The sequence below is a fragment of the Zea mays genome, chromosome 6 (assembly GCF_902167145.1).
Source record: "Zea mays cultivar B73 chromosome 6, Zm-B73-REFERENCE-NAM-5.0, whole genome shotgun sequence".
NCBI classification, from domain to species: domain Eukaryota; kingdom Viridiplantae; phylum Streptophyta; class Magnoliopsida; order Poales; family Poaceae; genus Zea; species Zea mays.
In genome coordinates this window covers 112,829,189-112,854,498 of record NC_050101.1, presented here as the reverse complement: position 1 = coordinate 112,854,498, position 25,310 = coordinate 112,829,189, and the positions used below count along the sequence as shown (strand labels likewise).

The 25,310-nt window shown below is 46.3% G+C and overlaps 3 protein-coding genes across 3 annotated transcripts; 2 read left to right on the top strand and 1 right to left on the bottom strand.

Annotated features, from left to right (window-relative positions):
• Positions 1-741: 741 nt before the first annotated feature.
• On the top strand, positions 742-5,109 carry LOC100857097 (acetylglucosaminyltransferase). Its single transcript, NM_001254771.2, has 4 exons — positions 742-1,658; positions 2,223-2,298; positions 2,383-2,498; positions 4,097-5,109. Exons 1-4 carry the CDS (start codon positions 1,043-1,045, stop codon positions 4,612-4,614), a joined length of 1,326 nt encoding a protein of 441 aa, NP_001241700.2. The 5' UTR covers positions 742-1,042; the 3' UTR covers positions 4,615-5,109.
• Positions 5,110-6,604: 1,495 nt separating this feature from the next.
• On the bottom strand, positions 6,605-9,375 carry LOC100192807 (uncharacterized). The gene is made up of 4 exons (NM_001367081.1): positions 8,838-9,375; positions 7,456-7,679; positions 7,025-7,132; positions 6,605-6,913 (listed from the first exon to the last, which is right to left on the bottom strand). The coding sequence occupies exons 1-4, from the start codon at positions 9,256-9,258 to the stop codon at positions 6,821-6,823; spliced, it is 846 nt and encodes a 281-aa protein (NP_001354010.1). The 5' UTR covers positions 9,259-9,375; the 3' UTR covers positions 6,605-6,820.
• Positions 9,376-9,760: 385 nt separating this feature from the next.
• On the top strand, positions 9,761-13,228 carry LOC109940502 (zinc finger BED domain-containing protein RICESLEEPER 2). Its single transcript, XM_023300366.1, has 5 exons — positions 9,761-10,005; positions 10,129-10,216; positions 10,298-12,476; positions 12,570-12,651; positions 12,763-13,228. Exons 3-5 carry the CDS (start codon positions 10,298-10,300, stop codon positions 12,773-12,775), a joined length of 2,274 nt encoding a protein of 757 aa, XP_023156134.1. The 5' UTR covers positions 9,761-10,005; positions 10,129-10,216; the 3' UTR covers positions 12,776-13,228.
• The last annotated feature ends 12,082 nt before the right edge of the window (positions 13,229-25,310 follow it).

Here is a 25,310-nt window from a genome sequence, read left to right as displayed (position 1 = left end):
ATCAGTTTTGGCGGGAGCTGGACCTAATCAACTACTACTACGTACTCCTAGACCTACTATTAGGCCTCCTTTGGAACAAGGGAAAAGTGAAGGAATTTTAAAGGATTAAAACCCTATAGAAAGTTTTCCTATGTGGTCCTTTGGAACAAAGGATTGAGTTGCAACAAATCCTATAAAATTCCTATGGAATTGAGCATTGTAGTGAGATTTTGGAGGTTTTTTAACATGAGGTCCAACCTCTTGAAAATTTTCCTGTGGAATTGAAGGTGACATGCAACTCTATTCCTACATTTTTTTCATCCCTATGTTTTACTAATCCTCCATTCCAAAGTAGGCCTTAGGAAGGAACAGGATTGAAAATGTAGACGACACAACGCAACGCAGTTTATAAATGAAATAATTGGATTTTTGCCGCTCACAATGTTGTCTTCTTGTTATAATTACCACTGTGTCTATGAATTATGGGTCCAGCTGGGTCTATGAAATGTGGGTCTGATGGCAATTTTACAAACATGTTTCATGCTGATGGCAAATATCAGAATCTCTCATAAATGGATTCAGGATTAAGAATAAGTCATTCCGCAAGATAAGCACAAAAAAGAAAATCCAAACCCAACACCTCACTCTACCGATCTTCTCCATCTCACACGGCAGGACGAGGCTTTTGGGTCCGTCATCAATCTCCATCCGTGGCAGCGGCACGAGAAGATGCCACGAGGCCATGCCTGACTGGAGGGCCAACGCCAACCCGACGCGACCGGCAGGCAGCGGCGCACCAACGCAAAGGTTAACCCACCCGCCCACCCAGCAGCACTCACTCACGAGACCGTCCACCGCGACGCGCTCTCTTGCCCGTGCCCCCGTCCTCCCCTTCCCCCTCCACCTCCGCGGCGCCCGCGGTAACCTCGCCACGCCACATCGCGTGCGAGCACCAACCGTCGCCGGCCCTCTAATTAAGCTGCCCGCGCGGCGCGATCCGGTGTCCACCGCTGCCCCGCCGGAGGAGGAGGAGGAAGGGGGGCGGGGGGTGGAGCACAGGGGGATGCTAGAGGCGAAGCCGCCGTCGCCGGGCTCCTCCGGCGCGGCCGGGGCGGCGGCACACATCCACGCTCACCGGCGGTGGGCGGCGCCGCTGCTGGCCTCGGTCCTGCTCTCGTCGATCCTCATCTCCGCGTCGCTCTTCTTCTCCTCCTCCCGCGCGCTGCTCCTCTCCTTCTCGCCGCTCCCCTCCGCGGCCTCCGCCGAGCCCCTCTTCGTCGAGGCCAAGCTCCGCCAGCAGATGCGGGCCGAGGAGCGCCCCGCGCGCGGCGCCGTGCCCAGGATCGCCTACCTCGTCTCCGGCTCCGCGGGGGACGGAGCCGCGCTGCGCCGGACGCTCAGGGCGCTCTACCACCCGGCAAACACGTACGTCGTGCACCTCGACCTCGAGGCTCCCGCCGCCGAGCGCGCCGAGCTCGCCGCTGCCGTCCGCGCCGACCCCGTCTACGCCAGGTTCCGCAACGTCAAGGTCGTCACACGGGCGAACCTGGTCACCTACCGTGGCCCGACCATGGTGGCCAATACGCTGCACGCGGCTGCCATCCTGCTGCGCGAGGGCGGTGATTGGGACTGGTTCATCAACCTCTCCGCCTCCGACTATCCACTCGTCACCCAGGACGGTAAGCGCAGATGCGATCTGCCTCCTTCGGCCCCCCAGTTCCGCGATTGGATCTATCCGTCGCGGGAAGACGCGACCTTTCATCCTATTTTTTCGGTGCTTCTAAAGGCGCGATCTTTGCGTTCCGGGCAAAATCAATTCCAAGTTTGGGTCACTGGACGATGGGGATTTGAAATTTGGCGTACAGTGTTTGGTTGCGAGTGTTCGCCAAACATGCGATCTTATACGTGGGCTTGGAGTTGCCACTTGGGAATGGGGTGAGATTAATTTATGACATGTTCTTCCACAATTGGTCTGGGAATTTGGTAAGATTTGATTATCTTTGCCGCTTCTAGTTCTAGGTGGTATCAGGGAGGGGAAAGTCAATCTTGGGGCGTGTATTTCTTTCTTTTAAAAGAGCCCCGCACTGAGTCGCCTCTCTCCCTCTCTTGGTTGCAATCTTATTTTGGTTCTTCCCTTTCGATTTACTACCGTTTTATGGATTCTTCTACTTGTTCATGGTGCAAGCTTTTCTGTTGTGATCAACTTGTCTCTTTGTTTGTCTGGTTTGTCTATCTATCGGCAGACCTGTTGCATGTGCTCTCCGAGTTGCCCAGGCAGCTTAACTTCATTGAGCATACCAGTGACATCGGATGGAAGGAGTAAGTTTGCAGTTTGTCTCAATTCTCAAAGTTCTGTTATATGCTCCCACGAGTTCTGCAGTTGCTGAATATGTCTCTCTGTAGGTACCAGAGGGCGAAACCGGTGATCATCGACCCTGGGCTATACAGCCTGCAGAAGTCTGACGTTTTCTGGATAACAGAGAAACGGAGTGTCCCAACTGCGTTCAAGCTCTTCACTGGTAAATACAGCATCATCTTCCCTGAGAATTCTGAAATAGCTCTCTATCTCCCTCTAGTATTAGTGTTTCTTATTTTCTATATACTACCTCTGTTCTCGAATATGTGTCGCCCACTAGTTCATTTTTGAACTAAAACGCGACAAATAAAAAAAGGACAGAGGGAGTACCATTTTTCATTGTATTTCACATACTAATTGTTTGCAGTGTTGGTTTTTATTCACATGTCTGTTTTTCCTGGAATCATGTGCAACTAATGGCTCTTTTTTGCCACTGTTGTTAATGCTTGGTACAAGAAAACAAACACTTCATTTTTCTTTGCTGACCTCTGTGTTAAGACTAGTTTGGTTGAGCATGAACCATGATGACACTTCTGTCAGGAGATAGTGCAACCAGTATTTGACCAATCTGCCTGATGGGATTTAATGCCAGGTTGAGAAGTTGTAGACTGTTGTGATGGTCCAGCTATACTCTTGATTTTAATATTATGGTCTTGAATTGCTAGCTTGTGCCTATTACCTAGTAATTTATGGGCAATCAATATGCTTTTGTATGGACTATCTCTGCACTACGCCACTACCAGAATGGCATGTTAGCAACTTAGCATCAGATGATTTGCTAGAATCAAATCATATAGCAAACCATAAAGAACTTCCATTACCATATCTCGAAGCAGGAAGAAAATTTGCAGCTGACTAGCAGATTAGCAGTTGAGATAGTACTAGATAGCTTCATTTTAGCTGTTCACGGACATAGTGGTTTGGTCTCAAATTTGTTGAAACACCAATTTTGCTTAAAGAAACTGAGAGCACTTGCTATTATTAACGGTGAAGCCAATTAATCTTATTGTTTTTCTTGGTATGGTACCTTGAAAAGTTTTCTGAATCTGAATAAAGAAAATGGATTTAACTTCGATGTACATATTTGCAGATAGAAGCTGTCTAAAAATATTCAATTTTTTTTTGTATTTTCCTTTTAATATTATTTTTTTATCAAGACATGTATGGGACTTCAATGCTCCAAGAGATGCTAAATATCATGATTTCTGGGTCGCTGAAAATCACAATCTTCTAATGGGAAACTAAGTATGGATCCATAAAAAGCTATGGGAGAACAAAAGATACAGCAATAGTTTAGGTTATTGCTGTTTATCAACATAACTTTAGTAAGGGTAGGCATCATGCGGAAGGCACATCAGATTGGAAGCTTTGAGGTAGCACTTCTATTTACCACCGTGGCAAGCACCAGCTTGTGAATGGTGAAAGTGACATCCTAGTTTTTCTTGTTTTCTTCATCTAAAGTTATTATTTCCATACCCTCAGATTTCCCAATTTATTGAATACAAAATAAACGACTTAACATTAAATATTTCAGTGTTGGCATTAATTTATGCTTGGTCGCAGAAGCCATTAATGTTAATCTGTGTGCTACTTTCTATTCATGAAAGTATTATGTTATAGTCTTTGATGCTATGCTTTAAGTGATATTTGCTGGTCCTTAGTATATCAATTGACATTTCCTGCCCAATCTCGTTCACGGCATATATGTTTCCTCACTTTGCATCCGTGGAATATGAATGCTTGCCGTTGCACAATTTCCAGGCTCGGCATGGATGGTGCTCACCCACCAGTTTATCGAATACTGCATATGGGGATGGGACAATCTCCCAAGGACAGTCCTGATGTACTACGCCAATTTCCTTTCCTCGCCAGAGGGCTACTTCCACACGGTCATCTGCAACGTGCCGGAGTTCCGCAACACCACAGTCAACCATGACCTGCATTTCATTTCCTGGGACAACCCACCGAAGCAGCACCCTCACTACCTCACGCTCGCTGACTTCGACGGCATGGTTAACAGCAACGCGCCCTTTGCAAGGAAGTTCGGGAGAGAAGACCCCGTGCTGGACAAGATCGACCAGGAGCTACTGGGCCGCCGGCCTGATGGGTTTGTGCCCGGTGGATGGACGTATCTACTGAATGCGACGACTGAGGAAGGGAGACCCTTCGCCGTTGAGCGCGTGCAGGATCTCCGCCCAGGGCCTGGTGTGGACAGATTGAAGAAACTCGTCACGGGCTTGCTCACACAAGAAGGCTTTGATGACAAGCACTGCCTGTGAGACTGCCCCCCAGTAAGATGATTCTGGCTGGGGGCGGTAGATTACACGGTCAAATCTTGAGGGCATTGAAGCCATTTTCTGGGAATATGCCTACTGGCTGAAGAAGCAGCACATAGTATCATGTGATGTACGCGTGGATGCGAGCAACGGTAAGATAGGTGCTCTTACAGACAGCCGCCTGAGTTGAGCTACTACCGTACAGCAGGAGGCCACGGACGTAGCCGGCGGAGATTATACAGGAATAGTAGCTCATTAGGTTATGTTAGATGACTATATCAGCCCCTTCCCAACCGTCAATAATGTTGGGAATTTTGACATCTCCGCGGCGCTGCGGGTTGTGCAAGGCAGGCAGGCAGTCCATTCTTTGCTTGGATGCCATGGCGCCTGGTGTAATCAACTGGTAGCGTGTGAGGAGGCTTCGTTGTATTGACTAGTGCATATTTCTGGGCAAAACAGATGCGTTTGGTTGCACACATGTATTCTTTTATCCCTTTTCCTCTTTGATGATGAGTATAGCAGAAATGATGGTGCTGTTTCCTCTCGCTTGCTGCTTGCATTTGGTAAGCGCCTGCGCCCTGCCGTCCAGTTTCGGTTGGGTTAGAAATGCTGTTGCGATTTTAATATGTGTGATTGCATCGCTTTTTGGAGTCTGGATCGTTTTTAAAGTGACTTTTTCTCTGTCCGTGAATCTGCAAGTATGTTTACAATAAGATGGGAGCTTCAATGAGTCGCAGCAAACCAATTTCAGAAAGAACATGTTTTCAGTTTATGCTTATTCTTTTCGTCTCTATTTATTTAAACTAAACAGAGCTACAATCATTTCACACTCCAGTAGATACATTCAACCACAATTTTCTGGGTCACTGAATCACTGGCATGGTCGGCAGTCTCCTGGGCTCTGTTTCTCACTTTGTATATGCCCGGCCCGCGTCACAAGCTTGGCAATATTTTCGCCGCTGCAAGCCATGAACTAACGGCAACGGCGATATGACAATCTCTTGCCCGTCGCAGACGTTGTCAAACGCACACACTCCTGGAAAAATTGTGCAGTCTAACTTTTGTTGGCTCCACACATATTTCTATATTTTACTAAAATAAAGTTTGCTTATATAATACTCCATCCGTTCTAAATTATGAGTCATTCCATTCTTGGAGAATCAAAGTGTTTTCAAGTTTAACTAAATTTATAAAATGAAGTAATAATATTTACGATACCAAATGTATACCATTAGATTCTCCATTAAATATATTTTTATATTATATCTATTCTGTGTTATAAATCTTTATGATTCTCGCTATATTTTTTTATCAAACTTTAAAAACTTTGACTCTCCAAGAATCTTGGAATAACTTATATTTTAGAACGTAGAGAGTATATAATTATATAGAAACTGTATGAGTATATTTGACTACTTTTTTCTTTTTTAGAGTTGGAGGTGACGCAATACGGCGACCGTGAAACTGGTTCTTTATACTTTTTACAATTAGAGAGACGTAGGTAAACACCCTTTACTAAAGGGCCGGCCGATCATAAGTTTTTCTTCGTCTCAGAACTTATTCGGTTATTTCTATGTCTAATGGATTAGAAGGGATTAAAAAAATTATAAAGGATTTTGATTTAAGGACTTGTTCGGTTATTTCTATCGTACATGGATTGGATAAAATTTAAAAAATTATGAAAGATTTTGACTTATTTAGGATTTAAACCTATCTAATCCTATTCAATCCACGTAGATTAAGAGTAAAACGAACAAGCCCTAATATAGATTTAAACCTACTCAATTCTTTCCAATCCATATAGAATGAGAGGGAATCGAATGGGTCCAAGGTTTTTAAACCTAAAATAAGAGTGTACTCAAACCTGAAACAAAATACAGAAAACACAAAGAAGTATTTATATTTGGTACGGTACTAAGCACTCACGTACGCACACTACAAAACAAATACGCTAGGCATGTTGATTGGAAGAGCTCTAGCCATTGACGACATTGGAAGGGGTCGACTCTATTAGTCATGAAACGACCTACAGAATACAGATTGCATCACAGAAACACCAAACACCAGCAATCCAGTAAGACACTGGGCAACTTGAATGCAGGTAAACCGTACCTGGGGGAGGAGATCCCCCTCACCAGTAATAAAGTTTTAACAGTCAAAGGACTATGTATTTACAGCGTTTGAGACTGGATCAACCAGCAATGATAGATCAGGTGAATATATGGCGGAGGAGGCCTCCTGAGTAAGAGAACGACTTCTCCGTCTCCTCCAGGCAGTGGTCCTTCTCCTCCCGAGACCAGCTCTGAGGAACCAACCAGTACATGGAAAAGAATTTGCCAGTTAGTTTTTCCTTCGAGAATCTGCCGTTCAGTTTAAAAAGCTTTCGTACTTGCGTTTGGTTCCAGGGACTTACCAAAGCGACTTGGTTAAGCTTGTTGCGGACGTTCTGCAGCAGCTGGGAGAGATTGCCCTCCCACTTGTAGAACTCCAGCTCTTTGTTGTTCAGAATCTTCTCGGAAACCTAAGATACCAGGAGCACATGGTACTGTGTTAAATGATACGAGATAATGGAGGAACAGGTAGTTTCAGACTTCTGAACTGCCCAGATCAGCAACGAAAGGTAATCATTTTCCTAACCAGAAGTGCACTGTAGTATCGACAAAGAAAAAAAGGCACAAGGAATCATATTCAATAGAGAATGCATAGGCATGCTTGGGGATTTGATGGCATCAGACACCTGAATGTGCCAATGCTGTGTAAATTATGCTTGCCAAAACAATGTTGTGACATGATGCCATGTACTACTCAGTATTTTGTCATTTTCTCACAAGGGGGGAGGGTCACCTTTTTGCCAATCATTCGGCCTCCAGCAGTATGAGCAAAGTACACGTTATAGAAATGGCAGATAAAGGCCTGGGGGTCCTCCTCAGACAGCTCTTCCAGTAGAGAAGCGTATGTGGTGCCAGGGGCCGATGGTTCTGGAATTGTGTGGCCCTGTTGCCTGAACCATTCCAGATCATTTTTCAGCGCCTCTGATCTCTCCAGCCCAGTATTCCGAAACTCTGCATCTGAAACACACACCACTAAAAAATGTCAACAAGCAGCATCTTTGCAAATCCTGATGAAGCAATCGCCCATTAACTACTACTCCCTCCGTTATTATAAGACATTTTTTATAGATAAATTGTTTTTACTATATATTTAAGACATAGTGTGCATTTAAGTGCATAGTGAAATCTAAATATCTGGAAAATCTAAAACGTCTTATAATTTAGAATAAACGAAGTATGAAACATAGATGAACAAATGGATCACCCCCGACCCGATACAGCCCAAGTCCAACCAAGCCACGGCCCAATGAGAATCGAGCACACTGGAAATCTGGAATTCAAATGAAATAGCACTAACCATAACAGTATAAGTCCATTAGTTTTGTCCTAAGTCAATCTTTTTTTTCAATTTTGGGCCACCAGTTTTCAAATTTTATATGGATTGACAACACAAGATTGATATTATATCGTTCATTTTGAGAAAGACTTCCATAATATATGAATCGCGCATAGTCAATCTATGTACAATTTAAGATGCTACTAGTCATAGTTAAACAAGTTTGACTTAGGACAAACCTAGATGAACTTGTTTGTGCTCGGAGGAAATAGAGGAAATAGTTTCTATGTAAAGATTTCTATACCTATTAAACAGTTGCTGATCTAACACAAAGCAACACAATCTTCACAGAAGGGAGAAAACAACATTGCATTACAGTTGAGTTGAAGCATAACTAATTTCTTCCTTGCAAGAACATGCAACCATCAATGTGCTTATTAGTCATTCTCTACCTATTGTGGATGGTTCGACCAAACTCTTTTTCCAACACTCAAATTCATAGTTGAAAAGAGACAGTACAGCTCCATCCCTTCTTGAAACTATCCAGCCACTGCTACCCGAACAGACATTGAACCTTCAGTTTAGTACAAAAAATAAAGTTATAACGAAGCTAAAACTTCACCATAATTATTATTTTTTTAATTATCATGCATATAATTAATCGATAGGCCATTCTATTCTTTTTATTAAAAAAAACAAAGACAAAAAAAGGTAGAGAAGGCGTAATTTTTCTGGCCACGAACCAATCAAATTTCACGGATTCACACGAACCACAACAGGCGACATCCACTTCACGAATCAAGACAAACTGGGAAGGGAAAGTAAAGCGGAGCACTCACACCACGGGACAGCGGCGCGCTCGACGATGGCTTCGAGCGTCTGGAAGACGAGCTTGCTGTCGACGAGGAATCGGAGGTACCCCTCGACGGAGGGCTCCCACTTGGCGACGGGGGGCGCCTGGGGCTCCTTCTCCCCCTCCCGGGCCTGGTCCTTGGTGTGGAGCTTCATCGCGACCGCCCGCATCTCCTCCACGAACGGCTTGCTCCCTTCTTCCCCGCTCGCCGCGGGCGCCATCTCCGTCGCCGCCGCCGCCGCGACCAGCCTCCTCTGCGCCGTGGCCGCCGCTGGCGGCGCGACAGACACCACCCGCCGGGCCGAAACGGAGACGGACAGGTTGTTCCACCTCCCGGAGGAGACTCTAGCGGGCGCGAGCAGCGAGAGGGCGTTGGCCGCGGAGAGCGCTGCCGGTGCGGGCGCCATGGCCGCGGTGGCTTGTAGTGAGCGCTGAATCGCTGATGCTAGGGTACCGTGCTGAGGAAGCGAAGGCGCCGCTGAAGAACGACGGCGACGGAGGAGGACTGTGGCGGTGCCGGGGTGGAGTGCAGTGTTGGTGTGGCCGTGTGGCGGATGCCCGAGCGTAGGACTGGGCAAAAAACCCGTTACCCGTTACCCGAACCCGAAATACCCGAACCCGTAATGTCGGGTACCCGAAATTTGTTTGGGAAATTCGGGTAGTAAATTGTGAAACCCGAAATTATTCTGGGTAATTCGGGTAGCACCTACCGGTACCCGAACAACCCGTACCCGAATATCTGCCGCGGCCCAATGTCACAAATAATCACATGCTGCTGGCAGCTGGCCGGCCCAGGCGGCCAGGCCCACCCACGCCACGGGCCACGGTCCATCTCCATCTCCAGGCGGCTCCATGCCTCCATCCAGGCGGCAGTCACGGACGTCACGCAGCACGCTCCATCTCCAGAACTCCAGCCTCCAGGCGGCGCCGCTCGACCTCGACATCTCCACTCTCCAGGCTCCAGCGACTCCAGCGGCAGCCAAGCGCCCAAGCCTCCAAGGATCCAGCCTCCAACGTCCACGCCGTCGACGCCGACATCTCCAGCCGCCGAGCCAAGCGCCCAAGCCTCCAACGTCCACGCCGCGACATCTCCAGCGGCGCCCAAGCCAGCCGAAGTGGTCCACGCCGTCCTGCTCCTGCCAACTGCCATCCAGGTTAGGGTCCGGTCACTGATATGGTCATCCCTAATTTTCTACTGAGCCCTGCCCAAGGAATAGAGCAGATAGCAGAGCACATCCCTAACCCTAATTGCCTAATGGCCTAATCCGATCTCGCAGGCTCGCAGGCTCGCATCAGGCAGCACGGCAGTAGACCACGCATACCTCATCGCCCGACACGACGACACCGACCGAGGAATCAAGCAACGTATGCAATTTTTAGCATCAGTATATGTTGTCTAATTATCACTAACTTAGTAAGTTAGTATAAGGTTTGAGTTTTTTGCAGATGCCTAATAGTATCGATGATATAGTAGACATGGAATTGGAAAGAGAATCTATGGGTACTGCTACTCAATTTGAGCAACCAACTGTGGAAACAACAGGTGATCAGTCACAAACTATACGAGGTAAATCTAGTGGAACTGAAGGCCAAGGGGATGCTAATTTTGTAGACCTTGAGAACGAAACTGAGAAAAAGGAGGCAAGGAAGGAGATTGTGCCAAGGTCAAGTATGTGGGATCATTTCATTAAGATCAAAGATGACAAGGGTAGGCTAAAGTCTGCTAAGTGCAAATATTGTCAGCGTATCCTTAAGGCTGATTCCAATCAGCATGGTACATCTTCATTGAATAAACATTTTAATGTCTGCAAGCGCAACCCCAATAAATTTGATAAAGACCCAAAGCAAGGTACTTTGCAAGCAACCGGAGGGGAAGCTCCTAGCACTTGGAGGTTTGATCAAAATTCATTAAGGGATGCATTTGCTGAAATGCTCATAGAAGATGAGTTGCCATTTGCTTTTGGTGAGAAGTCGGGTTTCAGAAAATTTATGTCAAAAGCTTGCCCACGGTTCCAAGTGCCATCTAGAAGAACTTGTACTAGGGACATTGTGCGTACATACTTCCAAGAGAGGGCCAAGCTAAAGAAGTTCTTCAAAGACTCTTATCAAAGAGTTAGTGTAACAACAGATTGTTGGACTTCCCAACAACAAGATGGGTATATGACTGTGACAGCAAGTTTTATTGATGAGAATTGGATTTTGCAGAAGAAAGTCATTAGCTTTTTCAAGATAAAGGGACATAAGGGGGATGATATTGGGAAAAGCTTGATCAAAAGTTTGGTGGACTGGGGTTTGGATAGAATTATGACTATAACAGTTGATAATGCAAGTGCCAATGATAGCGCTATTGGTTATTTGAGAAGACAATTACATAAAACAACAATAGCAGATGGCAAGTATCTCCACATGAGGTGTGCTGCACATATAGTGAACCTCATTGTGCGAGATGGCTTGAAAGATGTGGACCTCTCAGTGCAGCGTGTTAGGGATGCAGTTCGTTACATAAAAAATGGAACTTCAAGGTTGGTAAAGTTCAAGGAAATTGCAGAGGAAGAGAAGGTGGACATCAAGGCCTTTTTGAGGCTTGATGTCCCAACAAGATGGAATTCAACATATCTAATGTTGAAGGCTGCAATTGCGTATGAGAAGGTATTTTTAAAGTTGGCTGAAGACGACATTAGCTATGTTTTGGAGCTATCTGAGGTGAGAGGAGGACATGGTCACCCAAATGAGGATGATTGGGAGGATGCCAAGAAGATGGCTGAATTTCTAGAGCATTTCTATGATCTCACTATTCGCATCTCCTCTAGTCTTCATGTGACTAGTAACACCTTCTTCCATGAGATTGGAGAGATCCACTTGTTGATTCAGTCATGGATTGACAGTGTGGATCCTTTGCGAGTTTCAATGGGCTTGAGAATGAAAGAGAAATATGACAAGTATTGGGGAGTTTGGAATGAGCCACAACCACAACCAGAGAAGGATAGAGGGAAAGGAAAGGGTAAGGAAAAGGATAACATTAATCTATTGATTTTTGTGGCTGCATTTCTTGATCCAAGATACAAGTTATCTTTGTACCATAAGATTACCATTGAAGAGATCTTTGGTGAGGACAGAGGACAACTAGTATGGTCTGCTATTAAGACATGTATCCGAGAACTGTTTAAAGAATATAGAAATATTTATGCACCAATTGAAGAAACAACAGATGAAACAGATTCAACTCAAGCAAAAGGTGCTCCAGGAGGGAAGCTTAAACAAGTTATTGCCAAGAAAATGAAGCTGACTAATAGTAGTAACAACACTACTAAATCAGAACTTGACAAATATCTATCTGAAGATTGTGAAGACACAGAGAAAAAGATCGATGTTCTCATTTGGTGGAAGGACAATGCACATAGATTGCCGGTTTTGGCTCACATGGCCCAAGATATCCTTGCTATACCAATATCAACAGTAGCTTCAGAGTCCGTTTTCAGCACAAGTGGGCGTATCTTGGATGATTTCCGTACTTCCCTTACTCCTTTCATGTTGGAGGCCCTTGTATGTACCCAAGATTGGCTAAGAAGGTCTACTCCCATTAACATAGAAGAGAATATCGAGGAATTGACTATTATAGAAAAAGGTATATTCCATCATTTTTTTGTATGTATTTGATCATTTTGATGTTTAACCATTTCTAATTGATAGCTACATGCTTGCACTCCTTTAATTGTAGAGCTAATTGAAGAATTTGGTAATGGTGGCAAAGGAAAAAGAACCGAGGCTACTTCCACTTCCAAGTCTCCAGCAACACATGAGTGAGCTGCTAATCTGCTATGCATTGTTTACTGTTTAAATAACTTTGTACTCTTTTTTATTAATGCTATGAAATGTTAACATATATATATTTTGCTTGGACTCATGTACAGAATGGCAGGATAAGCCTTATATTCCTTGGCTGTGTGGAACTGTGGATGGACTGGGTGGTGTACTGGTGTGGATGGAGTATGGACGTGTTGTGGGCTGAAGGCTGAAGCTGAATGGTGGCTGCTGCCTGCTGGTGGGCGCCTGGGCGGTGGCTGCCTGCTGGCTGGTGCAGACGTGCAGTGCAGGCGTGCTGGCTGGGCGTGGCCTGGAGCCCTGGAGTCCTGGACAATGTGCTTGACTGCTTGCTGGCTGGTCGCTGGTGCAAGCATGTGAGATGTGACTGTGTTTGTAGTGGCTGTGATTGTGTGATTGTAGTGTAGACTTGTAGTGGCTGCCTGGCTGGTTCCTGTTTTTTAATTTACTATTGACTATTGTGGCTGTGTCTGTGTGACTATTGTGGCTGTTTTTTAATTTGTTATTGTGGACTAGAGCAACTTATTTGTGCGGTGGACTAGAGCAACTTATTTGTGTGACTATTTGTGCTGTTTTTTAAATTTGGTTATTTCGGGAGTACCCGATACCCGAACCCGAAGTGTCGGGTACCCGAACTTTCGGGTATTATAATACCCACTGCAATTTCGGGTAACACTTTCTAAAACCCGAAATTTTAATTACCCGGATTACCCGACCCGAAATTTTCGGGTAACCCGAACGCCCAGGCCTACCCGAGCGGGTGGGAGAGCGAGGAGCAGAGGAGGCGGGGGAGGGAAAGGGAATAGAATAACCGGGGGAACGGATTGGAACGGCCGGCTGGGGAAGACGATGACGGAAACGGAAAGCGACGGTTACATTGACATGTGGGTCAGGATTTTATGGGTCCCAATGTCAGTGGTTAATAAAGGGGATGAGAAAGGTAGGAGTAGCAAAAACATTACAGGTGTTGCTTTGGTATTGGTCACTGATATTGGTATTCCATGGGCGTTCACGACTCCACGTGACCGCGACCTGGGCGACAGTCTCGGCCATATCCTCGTGTTTGTAGCAGTATTTTATTACTAGGTGAGTGTGCGCTGCAATCGTAAATACATAATACTACAATAATTTATATATAAATGCAAAAGTGTATTATACTGTTATTAAAAAATGTTTCATAATTCATTTGTGATCCTAATCATACATAAATTTTGTTATTTTAATATAATTATTTTACTAATACATTGCAATCATCAGTATCATACAGACTTCAATATATACCACGATTTGCATGGTCTCGTCGTTGGAGAGCACGTCACACACCTGCCGGAAGAAGTTCCCACCTATATCATTAGTCATCAGCCATGAACCACCATACTTGCTTGCTTAAATAAAAAGGCAAGTGTGTTGTCGAGTACCGTAATTAGGGATACCCCCAATGCTCCTTAATCCGGCTGGAAAGCATATTCAGAACAAACCATACGCGGCTGATAAAGCGCGGTTCAAGTCAAGGCCACGCCTACCAAGGGACGCGACCTCATCCGAGCCCAGCCTCGGGCGGGAACAGTAGTCCCGGACGGATTCACCTCGCACGAGGGTCCCCTCAGGCGATGAGCGCGCCCTCGGCTCGCCTGGAGCCTAGCTTAGGCAGACTTTGTCGTGCAGCGACTTTGGCCAAATCGCCTTACCAGCCGACTGTATCGCGTGCGCATTTAATGCGGGGATCGCCTGACACCTTATCCTGACACGCGTGCCTCAGTCGGCAAGGTCGAAGTGACCGCAGTCACTTCGCCCCTTTATTGACCGATCTGACAGGAAAACAGCGTCGTTCACCCCGCTCCGGCTACCGTGCCAACCACTAGGATAAAACTGAGTCACGATCTCCCACGAGTTCGGCCTCGGGGGCAACAAGGAGCTCCGCCTCGCCCGACCTCAGGCCTCGGCCTCGGAAGAAGATCTCTGCCTCGCCCGACCCCAGGCCTCGGCCTCGGGAGGAGTCACAACCCCGCCCGAGCCTAGCCTCGGCCTCAGGAGAAGTCTCCGCCTCGTCCGACCTGGGCCTCAGACCGACTACGCTACAGGGGATACATCATTACCCTACTCCTAGCTAGCAGCCTCAGGCTATGAAGGAACAAGACCGGTGTCCCATCTAAGGTTACTCCGGTAACAGGTAATGATGGTTCCCCGCGTGCGCCCATGACGTCGGATTGCTCTCAACCTCCTACGGAAGCAAGACAACGTCAGCAGGATCCATGCCACGCCGACAGCTGTGCTTCTACAGGGCTCAAGGCACTTCTCCGACGGCCACGTTAGCTCGTGTATAGGGCTCAAGGTGCTTCTCCGACGGCCACGTTAGCTCGCAGCTACACCCCATTGTACAGCTGGGCATCTCCTTGTATCTATAAAAGGGGATGTCCAGGGCCTTCATAAGGCACGTCGCGGACACACGTTGCAACACTGACAACGTTGGACGTCGAGGACAGGTGAAAGTCGCCTAGAGGGGGGGTGAACAGGGCGAAACTGAAATTTACAAATATAAACACAACTACAAGCTGGGTTAGCGTTAGAAATAAATGATTCCGCGAGAGAGGGCGCAAAACAAATCACAAGCAAATAAAGAGTGTGACACGCGGATTTGTTTTACCGAGGTTCGGTTCTCGCAAACCTACTCCCCGTTGAGGAGGCCACAAAGGCCGGGTCTCTTTCAACCCTTCCCTCTCTCAAACGATCCCTCGGATCGAGTGAGCTTTCTCTTCTCAATCACTTGGAACACAAAGTTTCCACAAGGACCACCACAAGTTTGGTGTCTCTTGCCTCAATTACAAGTGAGTTTGATTGCGATGAAAGAATCAAGAAAGAAGAAAGCAATCCAAGCGCAAGAGCTCGAAAGAACACAAGCAAATCTCTCTCTCTAGTCACTAGGGCGTTGTGTGGAATTTGGAGAGGATTTGATCTCTTTTGGTGTGTCTAGAATTGAATGCTAGAGCTCTTGTAGTAGTTGGGAAGTGGAAAACTTGGATGCAATGAATGGTGGGGTGGTTGGGGTATTTATAGCCCCAACCACCAAAAGTGGCCGTTGGGAGGCTGTCTGTTCGATGGCGCACCGGACAGTCCGGTGCACACCGAACATGTCCGGTGCACACCGGACATGTCCGGTGCCCCCGCCATGTCATCACTGCCGTTGGATTCTGACCGTTGGAGCTTCTGACTTCTGGGCCCGCCTGGATGTCCGGTGCACACCGGACATGTATTGTTCCTTGTCCGGTGCGCCAGTATGGGCGTGCCTGACTTCTGCGCGCGCTGCACGCGCATTTAATGCGCCGCAGGTAGCCGTTGGCACGGAGATAGCCGTTGCTCCGGAGTTGCACCGGACAGTCCGGTGCACACCGGACATGTCCGGTGAATTATAGCGGACTAGCCGTTGGAGATTCCCGAAGCTGGCGAGTTCCTGAGGCCGCGCTTCCTTGGAGCACCGGACACTGTCCGGTGTACACCGGACAGTCCGGTGAATTATAGCGCGCCGGCCTGAGAAATTCCCGAAGGTGGCAAGTTCGAGTGGGAGTCCTCTGGTGCACCGGTCACAGTCCGGTGGTGCACCGGACACTGTCCGGTGTACACCGGACAGTCCGGTGCCCCCAAACCAGAGGTGCCTTCGGTTGCCTTTTTGCTCCTTTGTTGAATCCAAAACTTGATCTTTTTATTGGCTGAGTGTGAACCTTTTACACCTATATAATCTATACACTTGGGCAAACTAGTTAGTCCAATTATTTGTGTTGGGCAATTCAACCACCAAAATTAATTAGGGACTAGGTGTAAGCCTAATTCCCTTTCAATCTCCCCCTTTTTGGTGATTGATGCCAACACAAACCAAAGCAAATATAGAAGTGTATAATTGAACTAGTTTGCATAATGTAAGTGCAAAAGGTTGCTTGGAATTGAGCCAATATAAATACTTACAAGATATGCATGGATTGTTTCTTTCTTATATAACATTTTGGACCACGTTTGCACCACATGTTTTGTTTTTGCAAATTCTTTTGTTAATCCATTTCAAAGTTCTTTTGCAAATAGTCAAAGGTAAATGAATAAGATTTGGCAAAGCATTTTCAAGATTTGAAATTCTCTCCCCCTGTTTCAAATGCTTTTTCCTTTGACTAAACAAAACTCCCCCTAAATGAGATCCTCCTCTTAGTGTTCAAGAGGGTTTTGATATATCATTTTTGAAGTACTACTTTCTCCCCTTTTTGAACACAATAGGATACCAATAGATAATATTTTTGGAGAACACAAAGTTTTTGAAATTGGTGGTGGTGCGGTCCTTTTGCTTTGGGCTCATACTTTCTCCCCCTTTGGCATGAATCGCCAAAAACGGAATCATTAGAGCCCTCGAGATACATTCTCCCTCTTTGGTCAAAACAAATGAGTAAAGATTATACCAAAGATGGAGTCCTTTTGCTTAGTGCTCATGCTTTCTCCCCAAGAATGGAGAGTTGCTTGAAGTGACGGCGAAGGATGAGTTACGTAGTGGAAGCCTTTGTCTTCGCCGAAGACTCCAATTCCCTTTCAATACACCTATGACTTGGTTTGAAATAGACTTGAAAAACACATTAGCCATAGCATGTGAAAGAGACATGATCAAAGGTATATAAAAGAGCTATGAGTGCAAGTTAACAAAAGAAATTCCTAGAATCAAGAATATTTAACTCATGCCTAAGTTTGTTAAAAGTTTGTTCATCAAGAGGCTTGGTAAAGATATCGGCTAATTGATCTTTAGTGTTAATGTAAGAGATCTCGATATCTCCCTTTTGTTGGTGATCCCTAAGAAAATGATACCGAATGACTATGTGCTTAGTGCGGCTATGCTCGACGGGATTGTCGGCCATTTTGATTGCACTCTCATTATCACATAGCAAAGGGACTTTGGTTAATTTGTAACCGTAGTCCCGCAGGGTTTGCCTCATCCAAAGCAATTGCGCGCAACAGTGACCTGCGGCAATGTACTCGGCTTCGGCGGTGGAAAGAGCGACCGAATTTTGCTTCTTTGAAGCCCAAGACACCAAGGATCTTCCCAAGAACTGGCAAGTCCCCGATGTGCTCTTCCTATTGATTTTACACCCCACCCAATCGGCGTCCGAATAACCAATCAAATCAAATGTGGATCCCCTAGGATACCAAAGCCCAAACTTAGGAGTATAAGCCAAATATCTCAAGATTTGTTTTACGGCCGTAAGGTGAGCTTCCTTAGGGTCGGCTTGGAATCTTGCACACATGCATACGGAAAGCATAATATCCGGTCGGGATGCACATACATAGAGTAAAGAGCCTATCATCGACCGGTATACCTTTTGATCCACGGACTTACCTCCCGTGTCGAGGTCGAGATGCCCATTAGTTCCCATGGGTGTCTTGATGGGCTTGGCATCCTTCATTCCAAACTTGCTTAGAATATCTTGAGTGTACTTCGTTTGGCTTAGGAAGGTGCCTTCTTGGAGTTGCTTCACTTGAAATCCTAAGAAATACTTCAACTCCCCCATCATAGACATCTCGAACTTTTGTGTCATGATCCTACTAAACTCTTCACATGTAGATTCGTTAGTAGACCCAAATATAATATCATCAACATAAATTTGGCATACAAACAAATCATTCTCAATTGTTTTGGTAAAGAGCGTAGGATCGGCCTTTCCGACTTTGAATCCATTTGCAATAAGAAAATCTCTAAGGCATTCATACCATGCTCTTGGGCTTGTTTGAGCCCGTAAAGCGCCTTAGAGAGCTTATAGACATGGTTAGGATACTCACTGTCTTCAAAGCCGGGAGGTTGCTCAACATAGACCTCTTCTTTGATCGGTCCATTGAGGAAGGCACTTTTCACGTCCATTTGATAAAGCTTAAAGCCATGGTAAGTAGCATAGGCCAATAATATTCGAATTGACTCAAGCCTAGCTACGGGTGCATAGGTTTCACCGAAATCCAAACCTTCGACTTGGGAGTATCCCTTGGCCACAAGTCGAGCTTTGTTCCTTGTCACCACACCATGCTCGTCTTGCTTGTTGCGGAAGACCCATTTGATTCCTACAACATTTTGATTAGGACGTGGAACTAAATGCCATACCTCATTCCTAGTGAAGTTGTTGAGCTCCTCTTGCATCGCCACCACCCAATCCGAATCTTGTAGTGCTTCCTCTACCCTGTGTGGCTCAATAGAGGAAACAAACGAGTAATGTTCACAAAAATGTGCAACACGAGATCTAGTGGTTACCCCCTTATGAATGTCGCCGAGGATGGTGTCGATGGGGTGATCTCGTTGAATTGCTTGGTGGACTCCTGGGTGTGGCGGCCTTGGTTCTTGCTCATCCTCCTTTTCTTGATTATTTGCATCTCCCCCTTGATCATTGCCATCATCTTGAGGTGGCTCATTTGATTGATCTTCTTCTTCATCAACTTGAGCCTCTTCCTCATTTTGAGTTGGTGGAGATGCTTGCATGGAGGAGGATGGTTGATCTTGTGCATTTGGAGGCTCTTCGGATTCCTTAGGACACACATCTCCAATGGACATGTTCCTTAGGGCGATACACGGAGCCTCTTCCTCACCTATTTCATCAAGATCAACTTGCTCTACTTGAGAGCCATTAGTCTCATCAAACACAACGTCACATGAGACTTCAACTAGTCCAGTGGACTTGTTAAAGACCCTATATGCCCTTGTGTTTGAGTCATAACCAAGTAAAAAGCCTTCTACAGTCTTAGGAGCAAATTTAGATTTTCTACCTCTTTTAACAAGAATAAAGCATTTGCTACCAAAGACTCTAAAATATGAAATGTTGGGCTTTTTACCGGTTAGGAGTTCATATGATGTCTTCTTGAGGATTCGGTGTAGATATAATCGGTTGATGGCGTAGCAGGCGGTGTTGACCGCCTCGGCCCAAAACCGATCCGAAGTCTTGTACTCATCAAGCATGGTCCTTGCCATGTCCAATAGAGTTCGATTCTTCCTCTCCACTACACCATTTTGTTGTGGCGTGTAGGGAGAAGAGAACTCATGCTTGATGCCCTCCTCCTCAAGGAAGCCTTCAATTTGAGAGTTCTTGAACTCCGTCCCGTTGTCGCTTCTTATTTTCTTGATCCTTAAGCCGAACTCATTTTGAGCCCGTCTCAAGAATCCCTTTAAGGTCTCTTGGGTTTGAGATTTTTCCTGTAAAAAGAATACCCAAGTGAAGCGAGAATAATCATCCACAATAACTAGACAGTACTTACTCCCGCCGATGCTTATGTAAGCGATCGGGCCGAATAGATCCATGTGCAGGAGCTCCAGTGGCCTGTCGGTCGTCATTATGTTCTTATGCGGATGATGAGTGCCAACTTGCTTTCCTGCTTGGCATGCGCTACAAATCCTGTCTTTCTCAAAATGAACATTTGTTAGTCCTAAAATGTGTTCTCCCTTTAGAAGCTTATGAAGATTCTTCATCCCAACATGAGCTAGTCGGCGGTGCTAGAGCCAACCCATGTTAGTCTTAGCAATTAAGCAAGTGTTGAGTTCAGCTCTATCAAAATCTACCAAGTATAGCTGACCCTCTAACACTCCCTTAAATGCTATTGAATCATCACTTCTTCTAAAGACAGTGACACCTATATCAGTGAATAGACAGTTGTAGCCCATTTGACATAATTGGGAAACAGAAAGCAAATTGTAATCTAGAGAATCTACAAGAAAAACATTGGAAATAGAATGGTCAGGAGATATAGCAATTTTACCAAGACCTTTGACCAAACCTTGATTTCCATCCCCGAATGTGATAGCTCGTTGGGGATCTTGGTTTTTCTCGTAGGAGGAGAACATCTTCTTCTCCCCTGTCATGTGGTTTGTGCACCCGCTATCGAGTATCCAACTTGAGCCCCCGGATGCATAAACCTACAAAACAAGTTTAGTTCTTGACTTTAGGTACCCAAATGGTTTTGGGTCCTTTGGCATTAGACACAAGAACTTTGGGTACCCAAACACAAGTCTTTGATCCCTTGTGCTTGCCCCCAACATATTTGGCAACTACTTTGCCGGATTTGTTAGTCAACACATAAGATGCATCAAAAGTTTTAAATGAAAGACTATGTTCATTTGATGCAGTAGGAATTTTCTTCTTAGGCAACTTAGCATGGGTTGGTTGCCTAGAGCTAGATGTCTCACTCTTATACATAAAAGCATGGTTAGAACCAGAGTGAGACTTCCTAGAATGAATTTTCCTAATTTTATCCTCGGGATAACCGACAGGGTATAAAATGTAACCCTCGTTATCCTGAGGCATGGGAGCCTTGCCCTTAACAAAGTTAGACAATCTTTTAGGAGGGGCACTAAGTTTGACATTGTCTCCCCTTTGGTAGCCAATGCCATCCTTGATGCCAGGGCGTCTCCCATTATAGAGCATACTTCTAGCAAATTTGAATTTTTCATTTTCTAAGTTATGCTCGGCAATTTTAGCATCTAATTTTGCTATATGATCATTTTGTTGTTTAATCAAAGACATGTGATCACGTATAGCATTAATGTTAACATCTCTACATCTAGTACAAATAGATACATGCTCAACACTAGATGTAGAGGGTTTGCAAGATTTTAATTCTACGACCTTAGCATGTAACATGTCATTCTTAGTTCTAAGGTCGGAAATAGTAGCATTGCAAATATCAAAATCTTTAGCCTTAGCAAGCAATTTTTCATTTTCAATTCTAAGGCTAGCAAGAGAAATGTTTAATTCTTCAATCCTAGCAAGCAAATCATCATTATTATCTCTAGGATTGGGAATTGAAACATTACAAACATGTGAATCAACCTTAGCATTTAAACTAGCATTTTCATTCCTAAGGTTGTCATTCATCTCACCGCAAGTGCTTAGCTCACTAGATAGTTTTTGACATTTTTCTACTTCTAGAGCATAAGCATTTTTAACCTTAACATGTTTCTTGTTTTCTTTAATTAGACAGTCCTCTTGGGAATCCAAAAGGTCATCCTTTTCATGAATAGCACTAATTAATTCATTTAATTTTTCTTTTTGTTCCATGTTAAGATTGGCAAAAAGGGTACGCAAGTTATCCTCCTCATCACTAGCATTTTCATCACTAGAGGTTTCATATTTAGTGGAGGATCTTGATTTTACCTTCTTCCTTTTGCCGTCCTTTGCCATGAGGCACTTGTGGCCGATGTTGGGGAAGAGAAGTCCCTTGGTGACGGCGATGTTGGCGGCGTCCTCATCGTCGGAGGAGTCGCTAGAGCTTTCGTCGGAGTCCCACTCCCGACAAACATGGGCATCGCCGCCCTTCTTCTTGTAGTACCTCTTCTTCTCCTTTCTTCTCCCTTTCTTGTCGTCGCCCCTGTCACTGTCACTTGATAATGGACATTTAGCAATGAAGTGACCGGGCTTACCACACTTGTAGCAAACCTTCTTGGAGCGGGACTTGTAATCTTTCCCTCTCCTTTGTTTGAGGATTTGGCGGAAGCTCTTGATGACGAGCGCCATTTCCTCATTGTCGAGCTTGGAGGCGTCGATTGGTTGTCTACTTGGTGTGGACTCCTCCTTCTTTTCCTCCGTCGCCTTGAATGCGACGGGTTGAGCTTCGGATGTGGTGGGTTCGTCAAGCTCGTTGATCTTCCTCGAGCCTTCGATCATGCATTCAAAACTTACAAAATTCCCGATAACTTCCTCGGGGGTCATTTTAGTATATCTAGGATTACCATGAATTAATTGAACTTGAGTGGGGTTAAGGAAAATGAGAGATCTTAGAATAACCTTAACCATTTCGTGGTCGTCCCACTTCTTGCTCCCGAGGTTGCGCACTTGGTTCACCAAGGTCTTGAGCCGGTTGTACATGTGTTGTGGCTCTTCTCCTTTGCGAAGCCGGAACCGACCGAGCTCCCCCTCGATCGTTTCCCGCTTGGTGATCTTTGTGAGCTCATCTCCCTCGTGCGCGGTTTTGAGCACATCCCAAACCTCCTTGGCGCTCTTCAACCCTTGAACTTTGTTATACTCCTCTTTACTTAAAGAGGCGAGGAGTATCGTTGTTGCTTGAGAGTTGAAGTGCTCGATTTGGGCCACCTCATCCTCATCATAATCCTTATCCCCTATGGATGGTACCTGCGCTCCAAACTCAACAACATTCCATATACTTTTGTGAAGTGAGGTTAGATGAAATTTCATTAAATCACTCCACCTAGCATAATCTTCACCGTCAAAAGTTGGCGGTTTGCCTAATGGAACGGAAAGTAATGGAGTATGTCTAGATGTTCGAGAGTAGTGTAAGGGGATCTTACTAAACTTCTTACGCTCTTGGCGTTTAGAAGTTACGGAGGGCGCATCGGAGTCGGAGGTCGATGTTGATGAAGTGTCGGTCTCGTAGTAGACCACTTTCCTCATCCTCTTTTGCTTGTCCCCACTTCATTGCGGCTTGTGAGAAGAAGATTTTTCCTTCTTCTCTTTGTGGTGAGAAGAAGATTTCTTCTCCTTCCCTTTGTTGGAGGAGCTCTTCTTCTTCTCCCTCCTCTTGGTGCGGGACTCTTCCGATGAAGTGCTCCCGTGGCTTGTAGTGGGCTTTTCGCCGGTCTCCATCTCCTTCTTGGCGTGATCTCCCGACATCACTTCGAGCGGTTAGGCTCTAATGAAGCACCGGGCTCTGATACCAATTGAAAGTCGCCTAGAGGGGGGGTGAATAGGGCGAAACTGAAATTTACAAATATAAACACAACTACAAGCTGGGTTAGCGTTAGAAATAAATGATTCCGCGAGAGAGGGCGCAAAACAAATCACAAGCAAATAAAGAGTGTGACACGCGGATTTGTTTTACCGAGGTTCGGTTCTCGCAAACCTACTCCCCGTTGAGGAGGCCACAAAGGCCGGGTCTCTTTCAACCCTTCCCTCTCTCAAACGATCCCTCGGATCGAGTGAGCTTTCTCTTCTCAATCACTTGGAACACAAAGTTTCCACAAGGACCACCACAAGTTTGGTGTCTCTTGCCTCAATTACAAGTGAGTTTGATTGCGATGAAAGAATCAAGAAAGAAGAAAGCAATCCAAGCGCAAGAGCTCGAAAGAACACAAGCAAATCTCTCTCTCTAGTCACTAGGGCGTTGTGTGGAATTTGGAGAGGATTTGATCTCTTTTGGTGTGTCTAGAATTGAATGCTAGAGCTCTTGTAGTAGTTGGGAAGTGGAAAACTTGGATGCAATGAATGGTGGGGTGGTTGGGGTATTTATAGCCCCAACCACCAAAAGTGGCCGTTGGGAGGCTGTCTGTTCGATGGCGCACCGGACAGTCCGGTGCACACCGGACATGTCCGGTGCCCCCGCCACGTCATCACTGCCGTTGGATTCTGACCGTTGGAGCTTCTGACTTCTGGGCCCGCCTGGATGTCCGGTGCACACCGGACATGTACTGTTCCTTGTCCGGTGCGCCAGTATGGGCGCACCTGACTTCTGCGCGCGCTGCGCGCGCATTTAATGCGCCGCAGGTAGCCGTTGGCGCGGAGATAGCCGTTGCTCCGGAGTTGCACCGGACAGTCCGGTTCACACCGGACATGTCCGGTGAATTATAGCGGACTAGCCGTTGGAGATTCCCGAAGCTGGCGAGTTCCTGAGGCCGCGCTTCCTTGGAGCACCGGACACTGTCCGGTGTACACTGGACAGTCCGGTGAATTATAGCGCGCCGGCCTGAGAAATTCCCGAAGGTGGCAAGTTCGAGTGGGAGTCCTCTGGTGCACCGGACACAGTCCGGTGGTGCACCGGACACTGTCCGGTGTACACCGGACAGTCCGGTGCCCCCAGACCAGAGGTGCCTTCGGTTGCCTTTTTGCTCCTTTGTTGAATCCAAAACTTGATCTTTTTATTGGCTGAGTGTGAACCTTTTACACCTGTATAATCTATACACTTGGGCAAACTAGTTAGTCCAATTATTTGTGTTGGGCAATTCAACCACCAAAATTAATTAGGGACTAGGTGTAAGCCTAATTCCCTTTCAACAGGCGGGGCAGACGAGACAGGCAGCACGCAGACTCTCTCTCTCTCTCGTTCTCGCCCTCGCTCCCTCGCGCGACACTTGTAACCCCTACTACAAGCACCCCGGTGCGAGATAACATAAGCCTCATTTCCCTCTTGTGTTCCATCTTGCATCAACCCATCTGGGCAGGGACACGCAACAACAAATTTACTGGTCGGTTGACGGTCCTCGCGGGTCCGAAACGTCGACAATTAGCGCGCCAGGTAGGGGCTCGCTGCGTGTTAACGAACACTTTCCCGTTGAGTTCCAGATGGGTAGCCTCCAGCAGCCTCTTCAGCCGGGGACACTGCTCCGCTTCGGGAGTCTCGAGTTCATGTCCCTCGACGGCAGCTACGACATGATACTCCTCCCCCCGCAGCGCGACAGCAACAACGACAGTCGGCTCGCCCGGCGGCGGCGAACTCGACGACGACTTCCCACCGTGGTAGAAGAGGAACACTGGGTTTGCCCCGCCACCCTCCTCACCGGAGGAGGAGGAGACAGGGCAACCGTGGCCATGCAGGAGGCGGCACCTCATCGGCTGTCGGGCTAGAGCGAGTCGACGACGCCGGCATCCCTGCGGGGGCCATGTCGTGTGTCGTCCTCGCACCTGAGACAACG